The sequence below is a fragment of the Alligator mississippiensis genome, chromosome 8 (assembly GCF_030867095.1).
Source record: "Alligator mississippiensis isolate rAllMis1 chromosome 8, rAllMis1, whole genome shotgun sequence".
Taxonomy (NCBI): domain Eukaryota; kingdom Metazoa; phylum Chordata; order Crocodylia; family Alligatoridae; genus Alligator; species Alligator mississippiensis.
In genome coordinates this window covers 40,163,431-40,185,502 of record NC_081831.1, presented here as the reverse complement: position 1 = coordinate 40,185,502, position 22,072 = coordinate 40,163,431, and the positions used below count along the sequence as shown (strand labels likewise).

The window sequence follows — 22,072 nt, the reverse complement described above, 5'->3', positions numbered from 1 at the left end:
AGTTGCCCTGGGTGTTTTCTGATGACATCATCAGGGAAAGATCTGCTGATAACCTCAGGAAGACACCTGGCCCAACTTATACTTCCAGCTTTCTGTTGCCATCTTCCCACTTCAGCAAGGCCATACTAGTTAATTCTCTAAGAAGGAGACTACATAAACATCCCAACCTCTTGGCACAAGCCCCTGGAAACATTTTAAAATATTAGTGGAAAAGAAAGCATTTCAAGAAAGTGCTTCCTGAACGTTTTATTCACAGCTGCTATTTTTTGAGGTCTGAGATCTCTTGGTTTCCACCTGACACCTCAGCTTTTCTAACTTCTGAAATAAAACGCCAGTGTCAGGTCCAAGTCCTCTTCCTTCAAAGGGACATGGCTTCCCATGATAGCGAGGCAGAAAGGTCAGATCTCTAAGAGACCTTTCCTCAGGAGCAATAGCCAGCCTGGACAGTAACTTGTCTGCAGTGGCTGGGATCACTGGCTGCAAGAGAGTTCCATAAACCCGAAGACATTCAAGAGTGACGTGGAGGATAGTGTTGAGCCAGCACTTCTCAGCAGGGTTCTTTTGGCACAGTTTCCAAGGCGTGTGTCTCTGGAAGAAGCCATTGGTTTGCCTCACACATGCAGTGATGGATTCCAAAGCCTTGTATATTTGAAAGTTCTCAAAATAGTTTGTCACTTTGAGAGGCAGGAGTGTTACTGATGTCACCAGCTCATAGTCCTCCCTCAAAGCTCTACCCAAGGCTTCTGCCCCAACTTGGTCAGAGCTCCTTGGAAAATATGACTCTGAAAAAGGTGGGTAAATCCCACTGGGGTTTATGCTGGGAGCTGTACAGCGATTCAGAAGCCCCCCAAGGGCATCTGCCAGCTCTGAATTCACAATCTTAATAACCTTTTTGTCATAATAGTCACAGTCTCGCTCAGGGACACCTTGCCTTAGCAGGAAGTACCTAAAACCATCTATTGTATACTGCCTGAAGCAGGCCAGTGGGTCCACCACATTACCTAGGCTTTTGGACATCTTCTGCCCATGGACTGTCCAGTGGGAGTGCACATATATCCGTTCTGGTGGGTCCAGTCCCACTGCCATCAGTAATGCTGGCCAGTAGATGGCATGGAACTTGAGAATGTCCTTGCCCACAATGTGGTGCACAGCAGGCCACCAGGCATTATGTGCGTCAGGATAACCCAATACAGTCAGGTAGTTTACCAAGGCATCTAACCACACATAAATGGTTTGTGTTGAATCATCTGGGACCGGAATACCCCACTGTAATCGACTCCTGTCACGGGAAACAGAGAGGTCTAGCAAGTCATCTTCCAGCCACTGCAGCACACTGTGGTAGAAAGGCTCAGGGGAAATTGCATTCTTGTCACCATGGAGCCATTTCTGCAATGGTTGTCTGAATTCAGATAGCTTGAACATATAATTCTCTTCTTTGGTCCAGTGTACCTAAGAATTCCATATATAAAAGAATTACAACCAACATCCTCCACTACTGGTCCTACAACTCATGCACACTTTTGTTAAATGTGAAAATACAGTTGTAGGCACTCAAGGCCCTGAGCACCTTGTGCCTTCCTACAGCACAAGAGTATAATTCTAAAAACATAGGCTTTGAATAGCCAGAAAATGGAGAGGAAAAGGGCCTTTACATTTTTGTTACACGGGACACCCTAGCAACTGTTAAAAAAATAGGAAATTAGGGGTGCAACGAAAGACACTTTGGAGGATGATACCAATAGCTGATTTTTAAGGAGGCATATTGGCCAATACCGATCCAATTTCCGATACAGCTGAGTCCAGCTGGTAAGTCTGTTGTGGTGAAAGGGGAAGGAAGGGGGAGGGGCACGGGGAGCAGGTCAACACCCCCTGCGGTGAGGGAGGGAATGGGGATGAGGTAGGCACTGCCCAGCTGGGGCGGGGCAGGTGCAGGACAGAGCCACCGCTTGCTTGGGGGGCGGCTCCCACCGCTGCACACTGCTCGTTCAGAAGGGTACGGGGGGGGACGGACAGACACGTGCCCCTGGATCTGGGTGGGATGGGAAGGCTGCAGCTGCGGGCTAGGGCTGTGCTGCGCTCTGGGCAGGCAGCAGCAGTGCTGGGAGGGGACTATTGGGGGGGGGGGAAATGCTGCAGCCATCCCAAATTTTGCTGTAGCACCCCCCCCCCCCCCACACACACACTATCACCGCCTGCCCTGAGTGTAGCGCAACGCGGCCCCTGTCCCCAGCTGCATCTCGCCCTGCCCTGCCCCGCGCAGATCCGGGGGCACACGCCTCTCCCCCCCCCACCGCTGTACCCTACCGGACAAGCAGTACGCAGCAGTGGGAGCCACCCCCACCATTCTCCCCATGCCCCCAAGACGAGCCGTGGCTCTGTCCCAGGCCTGCCTCACCCCAGCTGAGCAATGCCTACCCCAGCCCCTGCCCCACTCCTCCCTCACCACAGGGGGCATTGATCTACACCCCTGCACTCCTTCCCTTCCCACTCCCTTCCACCACAACAGACAGCTTCCCCCACCTCCCTTCCACAACGCTGGGCTGTGCTCCTTGCTGCCTGCGTGCTGCAGCTGTATGCACTCATGAGCATTTTTCAGCCAAATTATCAGCCACTTCAGGCCAATTTCCAATACGGCCAATTCTAATATTATAAAAGGCTTAGTCTGTCTGTCAGTGCATCTGTCTCTAATGCTCTGGGCCAATTACACATGCACCACCAAGAGGGCAGGCGGCAATTGGCTGCCCACCCAGGCTCTGTGGGCTCAAGCTTGCGCCACGGCAGGCGAAGTTTCACAGTGGGGAACATACCCCAGCCATCCAAGCAGCAGGGTTTCCCCATCACCTCCCTGCCTGAGGGGGAAGGGAAGGACCATGGTGGAGGTGCCCCCTGCTGCCTGGCCCTGACACCCCCAAGAACAGCCAGCAGGGAGGGAGGGAAAGAGGGGAGCAGGGAAACAGGTGGGGGGGGGCCAGAGCAGAGCGGTGGGGTGGGCATGCTGGGGCCGGGCTGAGGCCGGCCAGCCAGGAGTGCAGTGCAGCGTAGCGCTGTACCATGCGGGGAGGGGGGCAGGCCAGGAGTGCCATGCTGTGCTGTGCAGCAAGGCAGGCAGCGGTGCTAGGGTGGGGCATATTCCCCCAAAATCCAAGTTACCCCCTGTAGCTGGTCCTCCTAGCACTGCCACCCACAGGAGAGGTGTGGTGTGGCGCTCCCATCCTGAGCCGGCTTGGCCCCATGCGGGGCCACAGGGACACAGTGTGGCAACAACTCCCTGCTGGTCAGTATAGCAGGGGCAGTGGTGAGTGAGATGGAGCTGCAGGTGGCTGGGGGTGGAAGGTATGTGGCTGGGTGTGCGTGTGCGCGCATACGTGTGCATCTCTGTGTACTTGCATGTGTGTGAGAACCTGAGTGTGTGTGTGTATGTCTGTGTGCGTGTATGTGCGCGCATCACTGTGCGTCTGCATACAGCTGTGTGCATCTGTGTCTGTGTGCGTGCATCTGTGTTCATGACAGGTACAATGCATTTGTCTCTGTGTGTCATATGCAGAGGAGTAGAATGCGTACCCGTCCGCGTGCATGTGTCTGCATGCATGCGTGTTCACGGCAGGGAAAGTGTATTCGTGTCAGTGTCCATGTGCAGAGTAAGTGAGTAGAGTGCATGCCTGTCTGTGTCTGTGTGTGCATGTGTCTGCGTGCATCTGTGCGTGCATACATGCATGTGTGCAGAGGCAACCCAAGCAGGGTGCAGGGCCCAAGGCATATCAGCCTGTAGGGGCCCCACCCCAGGACGCAAGGAAGCCAGCAACAGATTCGGTGGCAGGGGGAGGGCAGTGCCAAGTGACCAGATGAGAAGCTGGTGGCAGCACGGAGTCACCAAAGCTGTTCCACCCGGCTCCGTATGGTCCCCTAAAGCGTGAGGCCCGGGGTGGTTGCCCTGATTCACAACCCCCTTGGGATGGCCCTACGCGTATGTGTGCATGTGTGCATGTTCATGGCAGGAGGGAGAGTGCGTTTGTCTCTGTGTATCCACGTGCAGAGAGTTAGTAGAGTGAGCACCCATCTACATGTGTGTGTCTGTATGTGATGGATCTGTGTGTGACTCTGTGCATGTGTCTGTGTTCATGGCAAGGAGAATGTGTTAGTGTCTCCATGTGCAGAGACTGAGTGAATAGACTACACACCCATCTGTGTCTGTGCGTGCAGGTGTCTGTGTTCATGGCAGGAGGGAAAGTGTGTTTGTCTCTGTGTCCATGTGCAGAGTGTGAGTGAGTAGCATGCATGCCTGTCTATGCGTTTCTGCATGTGTGTGTGTGTCTGTGTGTGAATGCACGTCTGTGTGTGCGTGCATTCTGTGTTCATGGCAGAGAGAGTATGTCTCTGTCCATGTGCAAACAGTGAGTAGAGTGTGCACCCGTCTGCATGTGTGGGTCTGTGCACATGCACGTCTGTGTGTGCATGTCTGCGTTCATGGCAGGGAAAGTATGTTTGTTTCTGTGTATCCATGCGCAGACAGTGAGTGAGTACAGTGCATGCCCGTCTGTGTGAGTGTGTCTGTGCACATGCATGTGTCTGCACATACGTGCGAGTGCATGTGTCTGTGTTCATGGAGGGAAGAATATGCTTGTGTCTGTGTGTTCATGTGCAGAGAGTAAGAGAGTAGAGCGCACGCCCGTCTGTGTGCATGCCTGTATGTGTGTGTGCACGAATGCATGTTTGCCCATTGCAGGGGAGGGGGAGGTAGCAGGGAGAAGAGGCAGACATGTACCCCATGACCCCCAGCCCAACAGGGTCCACCCAGCCTCCCCTGCCAGCACAAAGAGAGGAAGGCACCCCTTCCTCACCCCTCTGTAGCCTCCAATTTTGTTTGCCCAGGGCGCCAGTACACATTACTGTAAGTGCTACCTCAGACCCACCTGCCCCTCTGCAGCCCTGGCACCTGGACATCTACCCCCAGCACTGGCAGATGCCTGCCCCCCATCCCTTGCCCCCCACCTGTGCCCCACATACTGTACACACAAACCCCACACACAGCCCCCCAAACAGTCCCCAAGGCCTGGCCCTCCAACCCCTACTCCCCATAGACTTACCTATCTCCAGCTGCCAGGGCTGCTCCCACCACCCTGCCTGGCTGTATGCCAGCCAGATGTGCATGCACATGTACATGCATGGGGCACCCCTGCCTCCAAATGCCCACCTCAGGGTGGACTGCACTGCCTGCTGCCTGCCCCGAGGTGCGTGTGCAGCCATTGCCAGCACGGAGCTGATGCCAGAGCTGTGGAGCCCGGCACAGCTGTTTACAGCCTGCCCGCTGCAGCTGCCCTCTTCAGCACTCTGGCCAAAAAACGCTGCCTACCCCTGCCCTAGGAGCTGAGATCAGCCCAGGGACAATAAGAAGCCAAGGTAACAGCCCACAGTGAAAACAACCAGATTATGCTGCAAGCTACCTGGTGGCCGCTCTCCTTGGAGACCTTGTGGGCACAGCCCTGTGCGTCGGGGCTTTGGGCGACCTGCGCCTCGGGGACGAAGCACTCGCTGGCGGTGCAGTACCAGCCTTCGTAGTGTCCCTTGTAGAGCCACCCGCCAGCCCGCAGCGCCTCCCAGAAGTGCAGGACTGCGCGGCTGTGGCGCGGCTCGCTCGTGCGGATGAAGTCGCTGAAGGAGACGGCGGCCTGCGCCAGCGCCGCGCGGAACTGCCCCGACACACGGGCGCACAGTGCGGAGGGCGCCTCCCCGGCCTCCGCCGCCGCCTGCTGGACCTTCAGCCCGTGCTCGTCCGTGCCTGCAACCGACAGCAGAGGCGGCCGTAAGCGACCCGACCCGGCCCGGCCCGGCCCCGTCCATCCCGCCCCAGCCCCGCGCCGGCCTGACCAGTGCTGAGGCGGCTGCTGCCCGGGCGGCGCAGGCTGCGGTGCCGGTGCAGCGCGTCGGCCAGCAGCGCCGAGTAGAGGTGCCCGATGTGCGGCGGCCCGTTCACGTAGAAGATCGGGGTGGAGACGAGCCGGGGGCGCTCGCGGCCGGGGCCGGGGCCGGGGCCGGGGCCGGCGCTGCCCCGCCGAGGAGCGGCCCCTGGCGATCGCCGCAGCGGGCGAAGGAAGAGGCGGCGCGGCGGCAGCAGCAGCATGGTCCGGAGCGCGCAGGCCCCACCATAGAGCTTGGAGGCCAGAGCAGCCCGGCAACTCTAGAGAGACTTCCGGAAGAGGCATAGAGTGTTTTACGTGACGACCGCGAGACGCATGCGCGTCGGGAGCAGCCAATCGGGGCTGGGGTCACGTGTGGCGGCGAACGCACCGTGGGCGGGTCTTTGTGGCGGTCGGTGCGCGCCGGGCGGGCCACGCGGGGAGCTGGTCAACATGTTCCAGTGCCGCGGGGCCGCCGCCGCGGGGGGGGCGCTGGGCCGGACACTCGCTTCCCGCTCCACGCCCGCAGGTCAGCGGGGTCTGGGGGCGGGAAAGCGAGGGGGGGGCAAGGCCGGGGTGGGGGTCCGTCCCCTTCCCCTTCCCCTTCCCCTTCCCTTCACTCCTGCGCCGTTCCGAGCAGTCCCGCTGGGCGGCGGCCGCGGGCTTCCCGGACACGTCCCTGCCCCCCGTCGTCACTAGTTGGAGCCACCCCCTGCGCCCGTTCCTGCGTGTCTGTGGTTGTCCCCGGAACTCGGCTGTTGCTCGCTCAGGGGCGTCCCTCCGGCTGTTGCCAGGCTTGTTCCTGCTGGGCCTGGGGCCACTGCCCCATAACCGAGGGGCCCTGAGGATGGGACGAGTAGGACGGCGCTCCCGGAATGCCCTCATGACTGACATGGTGGGAGGCGTCATGGAAGTTTTGAGTCCACAAGAGAAACAAAACCCCTGAAAGATCAGTGGAAGAAGATGTGAGGGGCGAGCTGCGCCACCTTTTACCCACATCCAACTTTGCAATAGAACGTCTGTAGGGAGCGATCTCCTCCCTGTCACCACTAAGTGGCTGGTTAGAGCTGTGGTGCTGTCTGGCTGCTGTCTGATGTCTCAGTGGGAGCATTTGAGGAGGTAGTCTTGAGCTATTATAGCTTGAAGTCCTTGTATGCAAATTTCCTTTCCATGACTTATTAGTCCTCTGCTGCAGGAGGTCCCTCTGACCTCTTCAACACTGGGCGTTCAGATTGGGCATGCCTTAAAAATTTTACTGCAAGGCAAAATATAAAGCTTGTATTTGCCTTCTAATGTATATCTTCTCATATAAGATCCTTATTTAATATAGGATCTTACATGAGGGCTAGAAGAGGGCTTCACACCTTGTTCCATTTGTCCTTCATATTTGAAATAGCTGGGCTACACTGGGGCGATGCTGGGAGCAGGGCTACAACAGACTTACAAGCCAGACACTGCTCTCCACACTGCTGCGCTGTGGCTGAGCACATGCATGGGGCATTTATTGGCGACATTATCTGCAACATCAGCCAAAGGAGCCGATTGCCAATACTGCCAGTTTTCATTATTTCAGCGCCAGTCTGATATGGGACCGATGGATCAGTGTGTCTCTAATCCTTGTTTACAGCAGCATATGGAGATGAGAGAGAACAGACCTAATTACCTATCCATCAGCCCTATTGTCTGTCTGCAAATTTGTGTATACAGTCAAGCTCTTACTTTTCTCTAAAAGTGCAACGTTTCAAGAAGTTAAATGAATAAAGGATATCAAACAACAAGAATGATTAAATTGAGGCTTCCTGACCATGATTTAAATTGATATTTAAATCCTTATTACATCTATGTGATTTAAATCAAAGCCACCCTGGTTTGTGGTCTGGAAAGGTTGCTGACTGCTGCAGTGGGGCATTGGCTTTCATACCTTTCATGAATCTCAAAGCCAAAACATAGGTGTCCCTTTAAATAAAGCTTTTATTTTTGCTTGTATATGCAAACAGAACTGTATAAAAATAATTAGACTTTATGCAATACTAGCAAATTACCTGTCAAGAATGATGGAGGAGCTTGCAAACCCTAACTCCGCCCCCATGCCGCCACCTCCTCCCAGGAGTGTGTGGAGGGGGAGGTGTCTTGCCCTGCCGTCCCGTCCACCAGCACCCGGCCTCCTGCTGCATCCCTCCCATTCCTGCTGTCATAGCGGCGCTCTGCCGCCTCCAGGGAGCAGGGCCAGGGTGGCAAGCACTGCTGGCCTTGCTCCTCCTCTTCCCCCTTCCCTGCCCACCCCCCCCCCCCCCCCCCCCCGCTCCTGTCCCTAATGCTTTTGGAGCACTCTGGTTGTTTCTCTAACCAGTCAGAGTGCTCCAAACACATTATGGACAGACAGACAAATGGAATAAGCCCTTTATTATATTAGAATTTACTTCTGGGAACATACATTGCCATATACCATTAGAAATTATCCTTATTTACAGAGAAGAATCAGTAGAGGTGGTGGTGCATAGGGATTGAGAAGAAATACATTACAGTGTAAGGTACTTGGGTACCATATAAATGGACAAGGTACATTTTATGTAGTGTGGTCATATAATTAATAAAGGAGCAAGTGATTGCCAGGCTCCCTTTCTCATCAGTTTTTTTTTTTTATCTATAAGGGTATGGCTAAATAAATAAGCTATCACAAGGTAAGATAGGGTGTAAATTCACAGCAGGTTTGCTATTTCACAGTAACTCTGTCTGCCAACACTTCCCTCCCTCCCCCCCATGCTGCCATTGAGGGGTAAGCAACCTTACATTTACTGTGGAGTAGCTGGCATTCCACAGATAGGTGCCCTTGCTTACCTTGTGATAACTTGTTTGTATAGCCAGACATTTATTTGCAGCAAGTGACAACAGCCTATGACAAGATAAGTAGCAGGGAACTGACTAGATCTGCTTCGTGTTAGTTTTTCAGATGTTTGGTCTGTTTAAAGGTAAAGGGGTTTTGGCCGATTATTAACGAGCCATATCGGTCAATACCAATCCAGTTGCCGATATGCAGCCTGGCAGGTTGGAGAGCAATGTCTGGCTGGTAAGTCTGTTGTAGGGTGGTGGAAAGGGTGTGCGGGGTGTAGATTGAGGCCCCTGCGGTGAGGGAGGGTGTGGGCCTGGGGCAGGTGCTGCCCAGCTGGGGCAGGGTGTGGGATGGAGCCTCACAGCTCATCTAGGGGGTGGGGGCAGGATCTTGCCGCTACGCACACCCCTGGGGGAGCCATAGGCAGCATGTGCGCAGGACAAGGGTGGGCCACTGTGGGCTGGGGCCTGTACCAGGCTCTTCCTGGCAGGGGGGGATGGGCTGGGGCAGGTAGTGGGGCACTGGGGTGGGAGGGGGGCTATGGGATGGGCTACAAGCACTCCAGCATTTGCTGTAGCCCCCCTCCCAGCACTGCTGCCACCTGCCCCAAGCACAGCCCCAGCCCAGCCCCCTCTCCGGGAAGAGCTCAGCACCGCCCACAGCCCCAGCACGCAGTGGTAGCCTGCTTGAGCCCCATGCATGGATTTGGGGGTCACACACCCCCTATGCCTCTTCTGGGGGTGCAAGCAGCAGCAGGAGCTGCCCCACCCCTTGTGCCTCCCGGATGAGCCGCTCATGGCTCCATCTGGTGCCCCGCTCCACCCTGGCTGGGCAGCATCTACACCAGCCCCACTCCTTCCCTCACTGCATGGGATTTGATCTGCCCCTGCCCCCACCCTCCCCCTGCCCCTTTTCCCCCCCCAACAGATTTACCAGCCAGACTCTGCTGTCCAAGCTGCTGGGCTGGTCACATGCTGATAAGTGCATGCAGCACTTATCAGCGACATTATCGGTTATATCAGCCAAAAAAGCTGATTGCTGATGATGTCAATTTTCCTTTTATCAGTGCTAGTATGATATGGACCAATGTATCGGTGCAGCTCTATTTAAAGGCTGGAATTTCTATAGAGCGTATAGTTTTTTGGTGCTAGCTGGATTAACATCTTTGCTAAGACTTTTTGGGGGAATAAATATTAAGCCTTGCTAATATTTGTTTGGCTTCACTCATGGCTTCAGCATTGGGAGTCGTAGGGTAGATGATCTGTGGCCAGTGTTGGAAACATCATATTGATTACGTCTCTGCTGAGCAAGGTTACGTGACACTGCAAAAAATACAGACAAACTGTTAGTGATGGAAACCATAGTGCAAATGCTGTTAAAATGAATGATCTTGGCTGTGATGAGAGATTGTGACTTTGAATTACCTCCCAAGGTAGAACTGGTCTCCTTTGGATGCTTCTCAAGCTTCTTGCATCATTGGTGCATGCAGACCTGGTTAAGGATGCTCCTGAGTAAGACTTGCTCAACTAGGTCAGATGCAGGATCTGTCTAGTTCAGTACCAGGTCTCAAAGAGTAACCGGCAAGAAGTCTTTCAGGGCCAGATGCAGGTAATTGGCCTGTGACTTTCCCATCCTCAGCCCTGATAAACATTCATCACTGAAGTGGGAAGTTTTATATCCATTCCAAAACTTTTTTCTGAAAATTGTTATTGTCAATAGAAATGCTGAGTCCTTTCTTCTTGAAAAAAATCTTATTTTCAATACCTGTGGCAGTGCGTACAAGAATAGCTTTGGTGTATGATAAGTTGGTTCTAGCGTCAGTTTTGATTGGCATTTTAGGATGTCCCCCTGTTCTTGCATTGCAAGCTTCTTGCTTGGGGGAGGAGAATATGAATCACTGTACTAAGAGCAGGCCTTGACCATCAGAAATACTGTGTTCCTTTTGTATCTTGTCTTCATTTTAAAAAATATTGTCTTTGAACACGTGTGAAATATTGGGCTAGCTGACATGCTTTTTTTTGGGATGCTATCATCAGCTAATTCACTTCTTTACAACCCTAGTCAAGCACCAGAAAATTTCAAAATGTAAACATTTAGTAAAATAGAAGGAATCTGAAGCATCAGTGCTGTGCTTTCAATGGAGGGCTGCTGGTGGTGGGGAAGGGGGGAGGTTCTGTGAGGGGAAGGTATATGGCTGGATGTGTGCATCTTTGTGCATGCATGTGTCTGTGTGCGTATAAATGCATGTGTGTGTGCCTGCGTGTGCATGCATCTGTGCATCTGTGTGTATGCACGTGTGTGTGTGTCTGTGTTCATGGCAGGTAGAGCGTGTTTGTCTCTGTGTGCATGTGCAGAGAATGAGTAGAGTGCGTAACTGCGTGTGTGCATCTGTGCTTGCATGCGTGTGTTTGCGTGCATGCATGCATCTGTGTTCATAGCAGGGAAAGTGTGTTTGTGTCTGTGTGTTCATATGCAGAGTGAGTAGAGTGCACGTCTGTCTGTGTCTGCATGCGTGTGTGTGCGTGCATGTGTCTGTGTTCATGGCAGGAGGGAGATTGTGTTTATCTCCGTGCCCATGTGCAGAGAGTGAGTATAGCATGTGTGTGTGTGCGTGCATGCATGCATGTGTCTGTGTGCGTGTGTTTGTGTTCATGGCATGAGGGAGAGTGTGTTTGTCTCTGTGCCCATGTGCAGAGAATGAGAGTAGAGTGCGTGTCTGTGTTCGTGTGTGTGTCTGTATGCGTGCATCTGCGTGTGTGCGTGCATGTGTCTGTGTTCATGGCAGGGAGAGTGTTTGTGTCTCCTTGTGCAAAGACTGAGTGAGTGGAGCGCATACCCATTTGCATGTGTGCATGCATGTGTCTGTGTTCATGGCAGGAGGGAGAGTATTTGTGTGTCAGTGTGCAAAGAGTGAGTGAGTAGAGTGCACGCCTGTCTGCATGTCTGTGCGCATGCGTGTGTGAGTGCATGCATCTGTGTTCGTGGCAGGGAGAATATGTTTGTGTCTGTGTCCGCATGGAGAGTGAGTGAGAGTGTGTGCGTGCCCATCTGTGTGTGTGCCTGTGTGTGTGTATGTTTGGCCATAGCAGAGGAGGGGGGTAGGTAGCAAGGAGAGGAGGCAGGCATGTACCCACTCACCCCTAGCCCAGCAGGGTCCACCCAGCCTCCCCTGCCAGCACCAGGAGGGGAAGGGACCCTTCCTCCACCTCTCTGTAGCCCAGCTCCCGTGAGGCCAAGAGACCTCCAGTTTTGTGTTTGCCCAGGGCGCCAGTACACCTTAATCCACCCCTGGCAGGGGGTGGAGCAGGACTAGACCCGGAGTGGTGGGGGGGAGCGGGGAGCAGGGCCAATCCAGAGTGGCAGGGTGAGGATGGGCCAGACCTGGACCCGGGGGGGCGGCAGCGGCGGGGAGGCCCTGTCATTCTTGACCGGCAATTTGCTAGTTTTTAGTATCATCCCTTCTTTCATGCTCCCAGATTTTTTGAAAATTCTACTTCTGTTCTGAATTTGTACATTATTAATTTCTCCCTAAAAGTTGAGCAAAAGGTTTAGTTGATCTCAAAAATAATTTTGTCTTGTGTTAAGAAATTCTACAGGTTTCTTGCTTTCTTTCATCTTTCTTATGCTACATGCACCAAGTTGGCTTTGCTGGAATAAAACTGATAGCTTGAAAATTATTTCCTGTTCAGTATTGACTAAAGAAAATTCAGTTTCCAAAAGGAGACATTAGGAGAAATGCATTGTACCTACATTCACAACTATTCAAAGGAATGTACAGGTGAGTTCAAGCAGCTCACAGGCACTACTTACGTCGTCTGCACAGATAGCAAACTTTGGCAACCTAGACTCTCTAGCTGAAAGATATAACAAGCTCTGTAAATTTGAAAGGATCAAAATATGTAACTGAACTATTGACACTACATAATTGCTGCGTTCCATTATATGTTAAAATGTTTAACTCAGCTGTGTTGTGCATATAGATATGTATTTTTTTCCTCTGTTGTGAAAGATTCATTGGTTGAGGTGCAGATTTCAAAAGTGTACAGGATGTGTAACGTGGCAGTAGACTTTGGATTTCCTGATGTTTTGTGACCTTAATTGCATGGTGGGGCAGTGAATGCAGGTTTTTGTATCTAATACTGAAAATTTAGTTGTGTGACATAATAGTTATGTGTTTATTTCACAAAACCTGAACTCACCCTCCCCAAACACTCTTGTCATTTTAATGTCCTTTCCTCAGGAATGTCTGCATTCATGTGTGGTGTACAGTTAGTCCTCTTCAGTTGCTTAGGCCCGTATTTTCTGAAGAGAGCCATTGATTTTTAGGGGTCTTAGTTGTGAACCCATTATATTTGTGTTTGGGCTGAGAATTGCTGAGTTAAAATTGTGCAGTTATTGGGAGGGGCAGCAGGAGCACCAAAACATGCAAGAAAAAATTCTGAGAGCAGGAGTAAGGTCTTGGACAAGCATTATATTTCTAGTGGAAGAAATGCCACACTCCTGCTACAGGGGTTTTAGGTTGTAGTCATGTTGGTCTAAAGACATAGACAGACAAGGTTCTTTGGGTGAAACTGATATCTTTTATTAAACCAACCTAAATAGTTGGAAAAAAATTTCTTAGCAAGCTTTCAGGTTTAAAAACCCTTTGTCAGGCTGAGGAAGCAGCTGCACTTGGTGTGTTCTCTTCCTGGATTGAAACACTCCTGCTAGAGATTGCCAGCCTACAGGTATTAGTATTAGAGGTGCACTGATACATTGGTTCGATATTGGATTGACACTGATATAAAGAAAATTTAATATATCGGAAATCAGCCATAACAGGCCAATAATTTGGCTGATAAATGGCCCGTGTATGTGCAAAGCCACAGCTCAGCACAGACAGCAAGGAGCGCAGCACAGACAGCATGGAGAGCTGCTTCCAGCTGGTAAGTGTGGGTGGGGGGGGAAGGGATGTGAGAGGCAGATCAAGGCACCCATGGGGAGGGAGGACGGGGGTTGAAGCTGGTCATTGGGTAAGCGCTGCCCAGCCAGGGCGAAACAGGTGCAGGACAAAGCTGCAGCTCATCCAGGCAAGGCGGTGGGGGCAGCTCACACAGCTCGGCCAAGAGCCTTGTTCGGCGCTCACCTGCTCGTCCCGCTGCTACTGCCACTTATCTGGGGGGCATGTACCCCTGGATCTGCATGGGGCAAGCTGGGGCTGTGCCAAGCTCCTCCTGGCAGGACGGGGCTGCTCTGGACTAGGCAGCTGTAGTGCTGGGAGGGGGGCTATGTTGACTTTGTGGCTGCAGCCCCCACCTGTAGTCCTTCCAAACGCAGCCCCGCTTCCCCCCCCACCAGCCATGGCTCTGTCCCACTCCTGCCCCGCCCCAGCTGGGCAGCGCTTGCCCTAGCTCCAGCCCCTCTCCTTCCTCCCCACGGGGGCCTTGATCTGCCCTGCCCATACACCTTCCCTCCCCTCTCCTCCCACACCAGACTTAGCAGCTGGAGGCAGCGGTCCATGCTGCTGGGCTAGTATCGGAGGTATCAGTCAATATGCCTCCTTAAAAATTGACTATTGGTATTGGCTGCAAAAGTCTGTATCAGTGCACCCCTACTTGGGGCATGTTTCTTCTGCAAGAAACTACTTTCTCAATTATAGGAGAACATTAACTGACATTGTGCCCCCCCCGAATCGTTGCTAGACTTGGGGTGACAGTAGTCTGGGGAAGTCATAGGGAACCTTTCTTCATTGCTCCGTTCTTCCTGGGGACTTGGAGTGAAGCAGCAGCTGCTGCTCATTCCTTCCCCAGACTGGTGGCCTCATTCCGGAGAAGGCATGGGGGAGTAAGAGAGAAGAGGCATCTGCAGACTGGAATGTCTGTATGCTTCTTCTCTAGGGAAGATTTGTACTGCTGCACATTTCCCAGAAATATAGTTTCATAGTTGGTAGGGTCGGAAGGGACCTGAGCAGATCATCAAGTCTGACCCCCTACCATGGCAGGAAAAAGTACTGGGGTCAAATGACCCCAGCGAGGTGTTTGTCTAACCTCCTCTTAAAGACCCCCAGTGCAGCAGTAGAAATAAATGCCTGTCCATTTCTTAAATATGCTATCCCAGGCAGAACTGTAAATTAAACTTGAGTGTGGAGTCTTCCCCAAAGTGGACATGTAAAATCAGTGTCCCTTCAGCAAATTTTGACTTTAACTTGAACCTACTAGTATAGGCATCAGTCCTTCAGTTTGAAGTCAGTTGGACCTACCCGCCATCTGAATATTCAGATGTATAGAGCAAACAGTTCCTTACATTTAGTGGAAACAGTATGTTCTGCAAAGAAAGTCCAATCACTTCAACTGAAGGCTAAAATACACATACAGTAAAGTAAAATAATGCAAAGCACAAGTTCAAGTGGACATGCATGTCTCTTCTTAGCTGGAGACCTTGCCTTCACCAGTAGGGTGTGCTAGTTTAAACACCAGTGGAGAGCCATAGTAACTAGCAAGTGGAAATGTGTTTTGGATCAAAACAGTGCTAGTGCTGGTGTAACTCAAACCATGTTGGGTAAGCAAAATGACTTTTCTTTTTGCTGGAACACCTACATCAGCATATAGGCCCCAAATTGTTTTGAAACATCCTATTGTAGAAAAAAGGAAGGAGAACCTGCAGGTACGGGGTCTTGTACCACAAGTTTTGTCCAGTACAGTCAGTGGAGTCCAACTCTTTCTCTCTGAAGCTGAGATTTGATTTCCTACATAAAGTTGGTCTTTCCCCCTTCTGACCCTGTCACTGTCACACACCAGTAGTCAAACATCGTTACTTAGAAGAATTCTTCTGTCAGGGAGACAGTGATTGTGCTTGAAGACTGACCTTCCATTCAAAGGAAGTTCCTGCTGATATCTTGCATGGGAATTTCTCTCTTTAGACCACCAAAATGAGGGCCTGCAGCCTCTTAGTCACAGTAATAATCCCTCTCTGCTCTGATCAGTATTGTTTATGAAATTGGTATTCCATTTGAGTGAGCCCAGCATAATATGCAGCATCTAGGAATGACTGTGTAAGGCACATCAGAACATTTATTGGCAATCAGTTTCCCTTGCGCTGGAAAAGTTTGCTTTACACAAGGTTTCATGAAACTGTCTGCACCTTGCCAGAGTTATTTAGCTGTCTTATAGTGTTGCACTAGGGCTGTTCTGCTCCTTATCCAGGTGGTAGCAAGTGCAGAGCAGTGTAGTATGTCAGCATGCTGCTGCCTGGCACTAGGAATTTTCTAGGGAAGGGGTGTCAAACGTATGACCCGTGGAGATTTATGACGGGTTGCTGGACTAGCCCTGTGTACACTGTAGTTTGCGCCCTGGACTTCCTGTTCTGCATGGAGCACCAGGTCCAGCCAATGTGTCACGTGCACAGAGAGTCATGCAGCTGGTGTGTGCTGCATGTGGTGTGTAGCACTTGTTGCTCTGCATATGGTGCCCTGCCAGCCAGCCTTGCATGTTGCTCTTACCTGGATTGATCCTGTACTGTCTGCAGCACCAGGTCCTGCCTGCATGCCATAGGCAGCACATGCCCCTGGGGGCTGGCACAAGCAGCATGTTAGCTGGACCAGTCGCCATGAGCATTCTGCAGTGGGTCAGTCTTAGCCTAGCCTTCAGACCAACTTAGGGATGTCAGTTGGTTCCTGGAGCTGAATGAGTTTGGCACACCTGTTCTAGAGAGTCTGCCAGCCTCTCTTTCTATATCTGCCTATTGATCTTGCCTTACACAGTCCACTTGTTAAAAACTAATGTCATGGACAACAGTTAAGTAATAAAATGGGATTCTGAAAATGGGGTATTAAAGGATTGACACAACATCTAATTCAATAAAGGACAAAAAGACTTTATTTACTGTAAGTATTCAAAGTTAAATGAGCCCAAACCAAAGTAAAGTCCAGTATTTACCTATAAGGTGATAATTTCTCCCCAAGCAGGCAAAAGAGAGGCGAGGTGGTCTGTTTTCTTGGCATCTTCTCCAGATATGGATCTTCTCACCTAGAAGACAGCTAGCTGGGCGCAGCAGCAGTTCTTGTCAGAAGGAGCTTTCATTTTTGAAGCATGCACTGTTGTTTCATTCCTTTTCTTATACCCTTTAGCTCAGCATCTTCAAAACATTCTTGTAGTTGTGTAAATAGAGAGAGAGTCCCAAGCAGTAATTGGCAGGAAAATCCTGCTAATCAAACTGCTCATTATCAGTTATCAGAAAGTTCCAATTTCAATGAATTACTGCTAAGTTTGGAATATATCAAGAAACTAATTAACCAGAAAAAACACAAGGTTTTTTTCAGAAAAAAATGGGAATTTGGGAGAAAATTGAAATATATGCAATAATTTTCTTAGCACCCTTAATAGATCTAAATTCACTTTGCTACTTTAAGAACATAAAATGTATTATGTATAACTTGGTTTCCTCATAAAATTATCGTGTTTGATATATTTATTAAATTTAAAAGTATAGTTTATTCAGACAATAATTACAAATTCACTAATTGAATTTACTTTAAGATGGGAGGGGAAGTGGGTGGGGGTGGATCCCTCTGCCACACCCCCATCCGGGCCTGCTCCTCCCTTCCCTCCTGCTGTTTGGGGTCCAGGCCCATTCTCCCCCTCCTTGCCACAGCGGTGGAGAGGGGAGGAGCAAGCCCTGGCCAACTCGGTGGGGGGGGGCAGATGCGGACGGGAGGAGTGGGCTCGGGGCCAACATGGGGGAGGAGTGTGCCCAAGGGAGGGAGGAGGCCCCCCCTCCCGTTGGGCCTGGGCCCACTTCACCTCTTCCCCCACCACCACCTATAAATGGTGTAGTCCACTGCACATGTAGATAATTAGCAAGGAATTCCTTGCTGAAATTATTGGAGCAAAAGCCCCATAACCAGCAAGACTTAAGTGAACAATTGGCCAAGCTGCATTTGATGTGCTGTGCAACATGAGGGGGTAAGGTGCTTGTCTGCCAACTCTCCTTTCCTGCTGGAAAAATTAGTAAGCAGAATTCCACTCGAGAGAGAGCAGCATTGCATGTGAACTGAATTCTGATTTCTTTCTTTTCCCAGTTTGACTCTGGCAAACACTACAGGTGGTGGTTAAAGGAAGGGTTGGACCACTGATTTCTTGGTCTTGTTTCCTTTCCTTCTGTTTGTCACTTTTCTGCCTCTGCGGCAAGATGATTTTCCTCCAAGTAAGATGTGCCTTCTCTTGCAAGGTGTCTCCATATAGCCCTGTCTGGGGCTAGTTTTTCCCAATTTGTGGTGTCAATGCCACGCTACATAATGTTTGCCTTGAGGGTGTCTGGATGCACTGGATGCACACCTTGCTAGGGTTATTTGACCCCAGCAGTCTTTCCTGCCCAGAGCAGGGGGCCTGGATCTGATGATCTCATGAGGTCCCTTCCAGTCCTAAATGTCTGTGAATCTGTGAGAGGATTATACAGACCTGACTCCTTAACCAGTCACACACAGGAAAGCAGACATCACATCAGAGCTGAGCCTTTTGGTTAGCTGTAAAATCTTTTTTGAAAAAATATTTTTATCAGAATGAGAAGAGGCCTCCATAACCTGCAAGTCCTGAAATGGTTAAAACATGTTTGTCTTCCTGTAACAATGTTTTGTCTTGTTTGGTTTGTTTGTGGTTTGGTTGGTTGTTTGGTTTTTTTTGGGGGGTGGGGGGGAAACGAGGTAACTGAAAACATACCCTGCTTTCCCCAAGCATTATGTCATTAAGTAGACTCATTAATACTCAGTACTCTTCCCCTCTTTTTTTTCATTGCCTGTCTTCACCTACAGTTTTGCGGTGTCCTCATCTAAGACCACCTTCTAGATCACTAACGTCTCCAGGTGTTTCCAGGAAAGCTGGCACCAGCCTAGTGTACTACTTAATTGTAGGAGGAGCAGTCACTGGGACAGGAGCTTATGTAAGATGTTGCAGCTAAATTATTTTGATATGGTACAGGGTGGGGGAAGATATCATGGCATGATTAAAACTTTTACGCCTGTTTACATGTGAAAATCATAAAACTCCTTCCCTGCAACTTTGCCCAAGTCTGCATTCTAGGATCTTCTCCATAATAGAAATAAGTGAGACTGGCAAGTTTGCCTTTGGCTTTAGAACCATTTCTAGTTGTCCCCATCCCCTCCCCTTCCCATCTGTATTGTGTTGTGTGCCCCCTTCCCTCCCCCCCCCCGGTTGTTTTGGAATTCTTAGCTATTTTTTCTTTTATTCTTTTGACCCTTGCTGCAGCATTACATACATTCCATCTAGTTGCTTCTCACCCCTCCTTCAGAATAATTTGCTTGCAGTCCCAACCATTTATCTTGTCATGGCATACTGTGTAAAGAGCCTAGAAGCTGTTTGTGTTATCCATGGTGCCCTTGTGACAACAAGACCATCTTCAAACAGCTATCCAGCCCAATTCACAGCTGCAGAAAAGCTAATCATAGAAAACAGTCACATAGCTGAGATGCTTCACTGCATGAATAGAGTGGTGGAGGGGTCAGATCTGAGAGTATATCCCTTCTGTAGCTTTATCTCCATGCATGTATGCACATCCTCTTTTAACAGCAGACTACATTTTTGTTTCATTTGAAGGAAAATAGGGTCTTTTTTTTTCTTCTTTTGAGTGAGCAGCATGTCAGGAGTTGAAGAAGAATACTGTATTGATGCTGTGACATATCGCTTCTTGGCCTCTTGAAGGCTCAGATCAAGTGTGGCATCTCTGTCTCTCTCCAGGTGTACAAGACACTGAAAGAAAGCAAGGAGCGGTACAATGACCGGATTGCAAAAATAGCTATGCATTCTGAACAAGAAGAAAAGCTCCGTTCTGGTGGGTAGCAAACTACTGTACCTCTCAACTGCACTCACGTTTTAAGACTATTCAGAGGAAGGGTTTTCTTTAAACTGTCTACTTGAGACACCTAAAAAAACTAGACTGGCCAAAACACTCAAAATCATAAATTAATAATAAACCTATTGATGCGAGCCGTTTGATGCATTGAACCTTGTTCATTCAAGAATGCAAGGTGGTACTAGCTGTCTAAATGTCTATTTGTAAAAGAGTAAGAGGAAGGAGCAAGAAAGTTGCATAATTCATCTTCACGGGTGTTTGTTTGATAGATCTGTTGAAAAAAAATCATAGAATCCTAGGAAGTTAGGGTTGGAAGGGACCTCAAGAGGTCATCTAGTCCAACCCCTTGCTCAAAGCAGGACCAGCCCCAACTAGATCATCCCAGCCAAGACTTTGTCTAGCCAGGTTTTGAAAACCCCCAAGGATGGAGTTCCCACCACCTCTCTGGGTAACCTTTTCCAGTGTTTTACTACCCTCCTAGTGAGAAAATTTTTCCTGATATCTAACCTTAAATTCCCTTGCTGCAACTTGAGACCATTGCTTTTTGTTCTGTCATCTGCTACCACTGAGAATAGCCTAGCTCCATCCTCCTTCAAACCCCCCTTCAGGTAGTTGAAGACTGCTATTAAGTCTCCTCTTCTCTAGACTAAATAAGCCCAGTTCCCCCAGTCTTTCCTCATAAGTCATGTCTCCCAGCCCCATCACCATTTTTGTCACCCTTTGCTGGACTCTTCATTAAATCCATTAATCATAATTCAGAGTTCTCGGATTTGTAGACTTTCGTTCCATCACCTGCAGGGTCAAGTGTGGGTTTTTTTCAGCAGCGCCTTTTGGTGTAAGAGCCACTTTTAACTCGCTTGCATTTCCTCATTTAACTTTTATGCTGGGAAGTGAGTCTCAAACTGCTGCTGAAATTGCAGCTTAGATTCTAGACAAGAGGGTACCCCTGCATCATCATTAGAGTATCACTTTTCAGAATGTGGTCCATGGATTTCTACTGGGCCCAAAAGCTACCAGAAGGAAAATATTAAAACACCTATTCTAGAGGAGAATTAATTTTTTTTTTTTGTGATAAGTGACAATTATCGAATCTAATCACATTTCCTGTGTAATGCACAAAAGGATTTCACCCAGTTACCTTACTATTGAGACCAGTAACATACTTGCTAAGAAAGCATACCTAATCCCAGAGCGCAGGGAGTGGGGTGCTATAACTTAAGCTATAAGTTAAATGTTGAAGCAGCAGCCTAATGAATCATCAGAGTCTCTGTCCCCTTCAATGAAGGCAGACTGCTGATTCTAACATTGTCAGAGGTTAACACTGAACTAGGATCCTAAATGTAGTCTTGTTATATTGCGCCTTGCTCAAGTAAAATAGTATGTTCTCTCTTTCAGAAGGGGGTGCTGCCTCCCAGAGTCCAGCAGGTGAGTGAGACCCCATGAGTGAGTAGAAGTGCTTGCCCTGGTAATTTTAATTTACTATAGTTAGTTAGTGTGTGTGTGTGAGAGAAGAATGGTGTGGTGACTTTTAAGCTGGTCACCTAGGACTACGAGGAAAAGATTTTTCCCTGTTGAATCTTTTATTTTATATTCCTTGTATGCTGTTCACTAAATGGCTGGATTAAGATTTAATTCCGGCCTTAATTGTGACTTTGGTGATAGTATTAAGATATAGATAGGGTTTTAACTGAAAGAGATGCTTGCAATTTTGTGTTTTCCAAAAATTTCTGCTGTCTCCGTTTGTAGTAGTAGAAGTTTACCAGGGCCATTTGGTGATCAGGAAAACTCTTCTTTCTCATGTTTGCGAAATCTGTTAGCTGTGTGACTTATAAAGATATTGCAGTACTTCACCTGCTCATCGTTTAACATCTACTTTTGTCTGTGGAACTAAAAGACTGGGTATTGAAACTAGTGCTTTCTTTGGTGGGAATAAATTACCATCTTGTATTATGTGCAGATTCTCAGACCTGCGTGTAGCTTTCGTAGTTGCCTGTTGAATGCCAGAAATAAATTTTATGGATGGTTGCAGGTATTGCACCCAGCTGTATGAATTATTTAAACACATTCTTCCTTTTAAACATTGGGGGGGGGGGTGCCAGTTGAGCACAAATATGAATGAACACAAGGTTGGCAATGGAATCTTACTTACTGGGCTCTTTTTGTCAGGAGTTCTGTGCTGCCTTAGTTTCATAGTTTCTAGGGTTGGAAGGGACCTGAACTGATCATCAAGTTCAACCCCTTGCCCTGGGCAGGAACGAGTGCTGGGATCATAATACCCCAGCCATATATCTATCCAACCTCCTCTTGAAGACTCCCAAGGTAGGGGAGAGCACCACCTCCCTTGGGAGCCCATTCCAGAGCCTGGCAGCCCTAACTGTAAAGTAATGCTTCCTGATATCAAGCCTGCACCTGCTCTCAATCAGTTTGTGGCCATTATTCCTTGTTATCCCAGGTGGTGCCCTGGGGAACACAGAGCCTCACCTATTTTCCGCTGGTCCCCCCGGTG

At 49.7% G+C, this 22,072-nt stretch overlaps 2 protein-coding genes across 2 annotated transcripts in view; one reads left to right on the top strand and one right to left on the bottom strand.

The window, feature by feature from the left end:
- Positions 1-231: 231 nt before the first annotated feature.
- On the bottom strand, positions 232-6,166 carry MARS2 (methionyl-tRNA synthetase 2, mitochondrial). Its single transcript, XM_006259847.4, has 3 exons — positions 5,866-6,166; positions 5,442-5,776; positions 232-1,449 (listed from the first exon to the last, which is right to left on the bottom strand). The coding sequence occupies exons 1-3, from the start codon at positions 6,116-6,118 to the stop codon at positions 247-249; spliced, it is 1,791 nt and encodes a 596-aa protein (XP_006259909.3). The 5' UTR covers positions 6,119-6,166; the 3' UTR covers positions 232-246.
- Positions 6,167-6,293: 127 nt separating this feature from the next.
- The window catches only part of AIFM1 (apoptosis inducing factor mitochondria associated 1), a 38,635-nt gene continuing 22,856 nt past the window's right edge, over positions 6,294-22,072 (top strand). The window contains exons 1-4 of the mRNA XM_006259844.4: positions 6,294-6,423; positions 18,509-18,636; positions 19,452-19,545; positions 20,962-20,991. Of these exons, the coding sequence (XP_006259906.2) occupies positions 6,348-6,423; positions 18,509-18,636; positions 19,452-19,545; positions 20,962-20,991 (328 nt within the window). The 5' untranslated portion in view covers positions 6,294-6,347. The remainder of the gene's footprint in view (positions 6,424-18,508; positions 18,637-19,451; positions 19,546-20,961; positions 20,992-22,072) is intronic.